The sequence below is a fragment of the Diplotaxodon limnothrissa genome, linkage group LG4, assembly GCF_057381915.1.
Source record: "Diplotaxodon limnothrissa isolate DT_005_m linkage group LG4, D_limnothrissa_male_GT1.1, whole genome shotgun sequence".
NCBI classification, from domain to species: domain Eukaryota; kingdom Metazoa; phylum Chordata; class Actinopteri; order Cichliformes; family Cichlidae; genus Diplotaxodon; species Diplotaxodon limnothrissa.
The window spans coordinates 28,135,094-28,144,217 of record NC_140599.1 but is presented as its reverse complement, the minus strand read 5'-3'; the positions used below and the strand labels follow the sequence as shown (position 1 = coordinate 28,144,217).

The 9,124-nt window shown below is 39.1% G+C and overlaps 1 protein-coding gene across 1 annotated transcript; it reads left to right on the top strand.

Annotated features, from left to right (window-relative positions):
* The first annotated feature begins 317 nt into the window (after positions 1-317).
* On the top strand, positions 318-2,997 carry rpl19 (ribosomal protein L19). Its single transcript, XM_085352766.1, has 6 exons — positions 318-349; positions 732-838; positions 1,337-1,459; positions 1,587-1,707; positions 1,938-2,048; positions 2,811-2,997. Exons 1-6 carry the CDS (start codon positions 345-347, stop codon positions 2,932-2,934), a joined length of 591 nt encoding a protein of 196 aa, XP_085208892.1. The 5' UTR covers positions 318-344; the 3' UTR covers positions 2,935-2,997.
* The last annotated feature ends 6,127 nt before the right edge of the window (positions 2,998-9,124 follow it).

Genomic DNA, 9,124 nt, shown 5'->3' with positions numbered 1-9,124 from the left:
ACACCGCTATCATGTGGTGTAACGTCAGAAAACACCCAATTACCTCTCCACCCATAATGCAGTGCAGCAATGCCGGGCAGTGCCATTATTTGGCAAAAGGGGATGTCACCGGTATAAACTTTTAAAATGCGATAAAGACTTCCTTTCTCTCTGTCACTTTCCTATGTATTTATTGCTCCAATATGGATATATAGTATCATTATGTAAAAATTAAAGTGATAATAATGTCCATTATTGTATGGGTCGACATCGAGCTGTTTCACAGATCAGAGATGGACTCTCCTCAGAAATGGTAGCTTCCGGTCCGTCTCTGAAGCCTTCCTTTTCCTACTGAAGTAGCAGCCATGAGGTAGGAGCCGAGGCGATTCCATAGTAAAAGTCAAAATTTAAGCGTTAAAATGCGCAGCTTTCAGTATCGTACCATTTTATTAAGACACGCAAAGTCCCTTTTTATCAATATATAAAGTTTATAGATCTGTCCAAAGTTAGCATGGCATGTTTTTACGGTGCTTTGTGTAACACGATGTAGCAGACGGAGAGGCCATGTTGTCAGCCCGGCTGGTAGTTAGCCGTACAGCTAGCTTTTAACTAATCCTCTCGTAATTCTTTGGTGTGTTAACAACACTTTTACAGCCTTAAAAAGACATTCTGCTTTTAAGTCTACAGGAACAAATTTTGGGGGTCTAATCTCAGCTGTAATTCTGACCGGTGGTTGTTTGTGCCTCCCGCAGCATGCTCAGGCTCCAGAAGAGGCTGGCCTCCAGCGTACTACGCTGCGGCAAGAAGAAGGTCTGGCTGGACCCCAATGAGACCAACGAGATCGCCAACGCCAACTCCCGTAAGCAGAACAAAAAGTAGTTTTGTAGTTTGTCCTTAACGCCTTGTTAGCGGCTCAGTTTAAAAGTTCACCGGCTCATGCAAAGTTATCTACACGTGTGTGACCAAAACTGAGCCAGAGGATCAGCTCAGCTAAATAAACTAAGTGCCCTGCATACTCGATGCACAGTGAATTTATAACATCACAATCTTACAGGTGAACTCCAGTGTTAATGTGTATCAACACTGGAAACTAACGCAGCAGGCCTCCTCAGTTTGATTTGGCAGTTTTTATGTCAGACGCCCATGCTCCAGAGCATAAGCGCTCTGGAGCAGTTCTACTTTCTAGTTTGGTTTTTTTGGGGGTGGAAATTTTTAATATTAGTTAACACTCTTCTGTACTTGGTGAATGAATTGCGGATATCCGAGGATCATACTCAGCACTGCTTTGATAGGTAGAAACCACAAAGGTGGTATTCATTGCATCCCATCGTCTCATTTTATTTTCTTCCATTTTCAGGCCAGCAGATCCGTAAACTGGTAAAGGATGGTCTTATCATCCGCAAACCTGTTACGGTCCACTCCAGGGCCCGCTGCCGCAAGAACACACTAGCGCGTCGCAAGGGAAGACACACAGGCTACGGTAGGTTAAAACTTGCAAAGCAAAGCAGAAAGTGATTACATTTTTAAGATGAAATTGAAAGACAAAGCTAATTTAAATTTTGTTTGCGTTATCATCGGTACTTGATGTGTCTTTATTGTGTGTCCAGGTAAGAGAAAGGGTACTGCCAACGCTCGTATGCCCGAGAAGCTGACCTGGATGCGCCGCATGAGGATCTTGCGTCGTCTGCTGCGTCGCTACAGGGAGTCCAAGAAGATTGACAGGCACATGTAGGTTCTGCAGTGGTTAAATAAAGACTCTGAACACTCTAAAATCTAGTTGATTTTTAGTTAATAAAGTCAGCTCAGTGAAATGTGCTGGTATTTATAGAATTATTCTTGGGCTAAAGAATTTGCTTTTAAATCCTTTTCCCTCACTTTGTGTGGGTGGGCGTTGTTCTTGTTTTTTGTTTTATTTAATTGTGATGCCCTTCATTTATTTTCCACATGATCCGTTTCAGGTACCACAGCCTCTACCTGAGAGCTAAGGGTAATGTGTTCAAGAACAAGCGCATCCTTATGGAGCACATTCACAAGCTGAAGGCAGACAAGGCCCGCAAGAAGCTCCTGGCGTAAGTATTTTTACATCTTTAATTGGCACAGTGACGTCTATTTGTGGCATCTGGATTGTTTTGAAAGCCCAGGTTAAAACATGTGCCCTGACCACGAAAAGTCTAGAAAGACGAAACAAAACATTTCAGTAAAGTCAAAAGAAAAGCTAAAATAGAAATGAATAAGCTCAGCAAATTAAAATCTAAATCAACTGCAGGGCAAAACCTGAAGTAAAATGGCTCGATAAATACAGAAGCACAAGTAGCTGTGGAGGGTTGAAATAAAGCTCTTCAGACAAGAGCAGAGATTTATCTGCTACACAGATGTGCTCTGTGGAGAGTTACTGCTTGAGGTCTGAAAGATTTCCGGTGTCTGTTCTTGTGACAAAAAAACCTAAATCAGTCTGTTAGAGAAAGTGCTCTGCTGCCTGTGCAGCTTAAGTGCAGAGGGTTGGTTACGCTAGATCGGTTTGTTCGAAAAACTCCATAGCGACTGTGAAGGAGTCTTGTTTGTTGGGTGTTAGCAATGCTAATGATCTGTGGATTGTGTTGACTATACCTGCATCTTTATATAATTTAGCAGTTGTGAGGGAAGAACTAAAAGATCAGTGTTTTTGTTCCGCCCTTACATAAAGGATGTTTTCAGTCTTTAGTGTGTCAGTTTTAAGGATTTAGTCAACTAAAAAGAAAACACACTGATGTTAAACATCTGTGGTAAAATAGCTGTGGTGGCTGTGATTATGCACTGTATGAACACGGGTGTCTCTCCTGTTTGTCCTGCAGCGATCAGGCCGAGGCTCGTCGTTCCAAGACAAGAGAGGCCCGCAAGCGCCGAGAGGAGCGTCTCCAGGCCAAGAAGGAGGAGATCATCAAGAACTTGTCCAAGGAGGAGGAGACAAAGAAGTAATCTGGCTTTTTATGTCCTGCCTGACTGCCACCTGTCAAGTGCTGATAATAAAAGTGTACATAAACACAACAGTAGTCTTGTGTGTTTACTTCCATCATGATGACATTAATGCAGGGGTGGGCAACTCCAGGCCTCGACGGCCGGTGTCCCTGCAGGTTTTAGATGTCTTTGAACCAACATGGCTGATTTAAATGGCTAAATGAGCTCCTCAACATGTCCTGAAGTTCTCCAGAGGCCTGGTAACGAACTAATCTTGCGATTCAGGTGTGTTGACCCAAGGTGAGATCTAAAACCTGCAGGACACTGGCTCTCAGGGCCTGGAATTGCCCACCCCTGCACTAATGCATTAGCAATATCTTTTAATTGAGAAAACCTGAAGGCTTAACACACGGTGACATGTTTTATTACATGCGACCAAATATTCATCTGTCTGTGCACGTACATTCAATAAATGGGCAATAAAAACCAAACGCATATACTTAATAACACCTGTTATGAAGTATGTGTGCCAAGTGGTTACATTCTTTTGCTGAAAGTTGATGTTTAGCATTTCTCCACTTAATTTAGTGCTGGTTCAATGTATATAAAAATATATTGGATCTGTTGATTTAAAAAAAAAAAAAACAAAACCCAGCAGGGTGGCACAACATTGCTGGTCCCAAAGTTAACCACTGCTATCGGTAGTTCCCAGAGTGGCAATGAAAGAAGTTCTTGTATTATTTAAGTTACTCTAGCTTCCACAAAGTGATAATGGGCTCCCAAAGCTGTAACAATATGGCCTTATTCCTAATTTACTCTGCAACAGAGTTACACCAGTGATAAAACAGTACAGGTGGAGTTTACATGTTCACACAGCATAGTGGTGAACATGTTTAAGCAGCATATTTGCTTGTTGCTTGTAATGCAAATTAAAATGTTTAACAGTATCAATTTGTATACACTGTGAAAGACAGCTTTGCATTTTTACCAGAAATAGAACTATTACTGAAACAACTCAGTCAACCTTTGAGTTGTTTGTCCATACTGCAGTTTGTTGGTGGAGGACGATGCAGCTCTGGACCTGGATGGATAAAGTTAATTGTGAGGTGGTCTATGCAGTTTATATAAGGCTTGTGTGTTTGTAATAATTGTAATATTTTATACCCAGTTATTTTACAAAAGTAGTATATTAAGTAGTGAAATAAGAATCTGCTGCTGCTCTTTTTCTTTCTATCAGTCAGTGCTTACTGTTTTTGTATTATTCTAGATTGTACTTGAAAGTTGCACCATGCTATACATTGAAAGTTAGAAGAGCAAGAAGTACTCTCAACGACTGTCGCACACTTATTAAGCACAAAATTTTCACCTCCTTTATCATCCTGGGTAACTTTGGTAGAAAAGAATTCAATCAAAATTAGCTTATCATTTTAATGATGAAAAGAAAATGTTATTAAAAGGTTAAAAAAAGTAGCCTTTAAATTGATTGTTTTGTCAAACTGATGTTTCCAAAGTAAACAAGCATTCATTTTCATGGCCGGGGGGGCCAGTGCATTCTGTTTAATGATTGAAAGCAATATTCATCTTACTTGTAGCTGTCCTGTCAGTCGCCCATGTACACAAACACAAGTATGTTCATACCTACACACTGATATGCATACACAGGGCAAATATCTATCTTGTGAGCAAGGACATGAATGTGAACCAGCAAATTACCCCTTAAATTCAATTCAACATATCTATCCATCTATCGTTTTATTTATTCAGTATAGAAACTGCATTCTACAAAGATATGTTTTTTTTTTTTTTTTCATTTTTACAGTTGTTTGTGGTAGAAAAATTAAAATGAGAAAAATCACAAAGGTAAATAAAATCTGTAATACTTGTAAGTCTTAAGAAGCAGAAAATTGTCACTGACTGAATGTGTATGAATGTGCTTGTTTTTTGTGGATCCATGTTTGGATCATGGGTTTCACATCCTTTGGAACTTGCTTAGTCATGTTTCTCTCTAAATTAGTTTTCCATGTGGCTATACAATTTAACTTCATCCCCTATGCCTTTCCCCCCGTGACTAATCCTGTTGTGATTAATTTTATTTCCTGCTTTCTGAAGAACAGTAATCCTTCAGTGAACTCTCTTAGGCCGCTGTTATGACTTCTACTGACCCACAACCCAAACCAGCTCAAACTGATGGATTTTCCATGTGTTCTCAATGAACCTGTCAAATGTGTACACAATTTTGATCCATAAATGGGCAAATAAACTTTGTTAATTTTCAAGGTTTGTTGCCATCTAGTGGTTGCAGCATGGGATTTCTCAAAAGTTTGATTTGAACCACCTGCCAGAGATGTTTCACTCTTGCAACTTTTAACCACAGTTAAATGAACAGCATCTGCAGGTGCACTGCATTGCACAGTGAACTACTGTTTCTCGGAATCTGTGTTTGTTTGTTCCTTTTCAAGATGTGCTTGCCTGTTGATATCATTTGACTATTTTGTGTTTTGGTTGTGATTTTTCTGAGCTGTACAGGGAGGCAATAGATCACTGAGGCATAAAAATACCAACCACTAAACAGCTTTGGAATGCACAAGGATCAGCTGTTCCAAACCACATGACCCCAATATTCCCTCCCTAAGGCCCATGTCTTCTGCAACACTCCCATGTGGAGACATTCGATAGTCATAGCCGTGGAAGTTGACAATTTAAATTTAAAGGATTGCAGCTTGAGAAAATCCACCAAATATTCCATAAAGTGACCAAGAAGTCCCAAAGGCCATAATGACATCCAAGAGAAAGTTTTGAGCCAAGCCTCGGCAGATGGAACCAATTAGGGAGAAAAAAGCACAATCAAAATAATAAATGAGGTTTAGTTGTTCCAAACCTGAATTAATTATGAATGTCGTGGTCCTGGGCGTTGGACAGAGGGTTTTTCAAGAGGGCTTGAATTCTTTTTTATTATTTAACATTCCTTTTGGTTTTTAGTTTGATAATTATTATTTATTCTAAGTATCCAGAGTCTTTTTGTCAGTTTTTGGTTCTCTGCCTCAGATTTATTTTGTACATTCTCTTATTGTTTCCTTAGCTTTCCCCTTTCTGCACTTCTGTGCCAAGTTTGCATGTTAGTGTCTGTTATCTCTGTCTCCCCTGATCCTTTGTTGAGTCATCCCTCTCTTTTCCTTGTTTTCTGATGCTTGCTGTTTGTTTCCAGCTTTGTGTTTCCAATGTCTGGTTTTCTAGTCTTGCCTGGGTGTTTACATTCATTCTGTCTTCCTGAGTCCTGAGTTTCCTGGATTCCTGCTGGACTTTGTCATTAGCATTAAAAGCTTGCCTTAGGTTAATTGTGTTATCAACATCCTGCATTTATGTCTTCAATAAATAGAATAAAATTTAGTAAAAAGAAAAAGTAACAATAAGCACGAATGGCCTGAATTTATAAACAACAACCCACATAAATACTGCTTATAACAAAGATGGAAAAATCTTTACATACAAGAAGCTGGAACCAGAATATCTAATAACTAATTTGGCTACTACTACTGCACGCTTATCACCACCACCAACACCAGAATCACTGGGACTTCCCCTTGTGTTGATAAGATAAGTAATATTTCATGCATGTCATGTAATTGTTGATAAGTAAGATGCTATGATTAATTTGCTTGGACATAAAGATTATTTCTTTGTTTTGTTTATTTTGGTGTTTTGGTTGTGTTTCTGAAACTCTGGAAATATACTGTGTCCCCATTTGATGTATACAGTGGTGTGAAAAAGTGTTTGCCCCCTTCCTGATTTCCTAGAGTTTCGGATATTTGTCACATTTACATGTTTCAGATCATTAAACAAATTGTAAATATTAGACAAAGATAGCCTGAGTAAATACAAAGTGAACCAGGCCAAAAGAGTTTAAAAAGCAACACATTACGTCATGATCTAAAGAAACACCCGAGAAACAAAGTCACTGACATTTATCAGCCTGGAAAGAGTTACAAAGTTATTTCTAAGGCTCCAGTGAACCACAGTGGAGAAAACTTGGAACAGTGGTGAACATTCCCAGGAGTGATCAGCCTACTAAACTTACTTCAAGAACACATCGACAACTCATCCAGGAGGACATAAAAGAACCCAGAACAACATTAAAGAACCGCAGGCTTCACTTGTCTCAGTTAAGGTCAGAGTTCGTGATACAACAATAAGAAACAGACTGAGCAAAAATGGCATCCATGGGAGATTTCAAGGAGAAAACCACTGCTGACCAAAAAGAACAAAGGCTCATCTCACATTTGAAACTCAAAACTTTTGGGAAAATATTTTGTGAACTGATGAGAAAATAGCTGAACTCTTTGGAAAGTTTGAGGCCTGGTGTAAAAGTAACACAGCATTTCAGAAAAGGAACATCATAGCAACAGTAAAATATGGTGGTGGAGGTGTGATGGTCTGGGGCTGTTTATATGCCTTGGGACCTGACAGACTTGCTGTGTTAAATGGAGCCATGAATTCTGCTGTCTATTAAAGCATCGTGAAGGAGAATGCACTGCAAAGAATAACATGCAAGCTGGCAGGAAACATGCAGATTGGTGATGTTTGCAGCATGCGGCCTCTTGACCTTAAAAGCCTGAAAGGAAGCTCAGTGTACTTTCAGCAAAAGTCCCACCTTGTATAGACATGGAGGAACAGGCTTACATTTGGTCTTTTATTACACCATTAATGACACAGTTTTACAGAGGAATCAGATAACCAGCAAGTTATTTGTTATTAAAAGGTGACTTGTTGCACAACAAAGAATCTCTGTCTTGTTACATTTGCATATAGCATGACTTTATGGAGGAAGTACTTTGCACACCTTCCATCCTTTGCTTCCTCCAACCCATCGCTCATCCACTGTCACCCTCCCTGCTGCAATAAACTGTAATAAATTTGCTTTTGTCCTCTCACATGCACATTTTAACTGTGTTTACCAATTTTTAAGAACATACAGACCTTCACAGCTGATCCTGTGTAAGCCAATTTAGACATGTGAAAAATTTGCACAGAACTTTTTTATTTTTATTTATTTATTTGCCAATTTCTCCTTCTACTCCTGACATATGTATAATTAAAAGTTAATAACACGATCTTATGTCATTAGAGAGCCTGAGGGCTTCACACAGGCACAGGGTTACACGGTGGTGAGGAACTCTGTTGTTTTACAAGATTATGAATGTCATTATGAAAAGTTACTTCTTTGCCTTTAATGTGGTTAAATTGCTAATGGAGTCTTTGGATGGAATTGGTATTGTCTGTAACAAGCTAATGACTGCTGTGGGAGGCAGCAGGGCAGCCTGTAATGATGGAAAACCAGACGTCTGGGTTATTGAATAATCAGACAGCAACTGAAGCAAAGTGTTTGTCTGACTGCCCTATGATACCTAGTGACACTGGCTTCCCCTTTTCTAGTCGTGGCCTAGTCCTTATTGTGGTTATTCCATGCAAATGGAAAACAACAACAACATTTTACCTATGTTTCTGCTAGTGCCTCATGATGTATGCCAAGTGTAAATGCACATTATCTTCCCAGGACTTTAGCTATCTGCAAAACACTTGACACTTGGAAGTTTTACATACTGTGACAAACACATTACAGCTGCTTACTGGAGTCCGGAGTCACATGATCTGTCTATCAGTGAAGAAATCACTGTGTATTTGATGTACAAATTGGGTTAAATGTTGCTTTTACTTCCCAATCATGGGTTTGGAGGGTGTGCAGAAAGAACCAAATGCACGACAAAAAAAAAAGAACTAAACTAAATAAAAATCAAGTCTCATTCACCCAGTGACGCATGCCTTATCATTTTTACACACACTCACACCCCTAAGTATAACCATAGGAAGACAAGACAGACTAAAGAAGTTAAACACAAATAAACTCTAAGTAGGAGTTGAAAAACAGCAATTCTGAACTAAAAGTTAAACAGAAACCTATTTATCAGGCATCTCAAATGCCATAAAACCTGACAGGAAACAAAACTGGAATACTAGGGTCATCTTTCTACAATAACTGTGAAAACATGACTGGGAAACAACATTTTAGTCACAAGAAATCAAACTCATTCTTAGAATAAAGAAATCAAAGGAATCATGAATCTCATAAAGCTGAATGACTTGAAGAGTTATTTAGTTTTATTAAGCCCTGTAGTGTAAATAAAAAACAAAAATTCAAACAATCATTAAAAAGATA

What these genes read in the sequence shown, in the direction of transcription:
- rpl19 (XM_085352766.1), top strand. An exon ending in GATCGCCAACGCCAACTCCC is followed by an intron (nt 839 to 1,336) that starts GTAAGCAGAACA and finishes TTCCATTTTCAG; the next exon opens with GCCAGCAGATCCGTAAACTG. An exon ending in GCCCGCAAGAAGCTCCTGGC is followed by an intron (nt 2,049 to 2,810) that starts GTAAGTATTTTT and finishes TTTGTCCTGCAG; the next exon opens with CGATCAGGCCGAGGCTCGTC.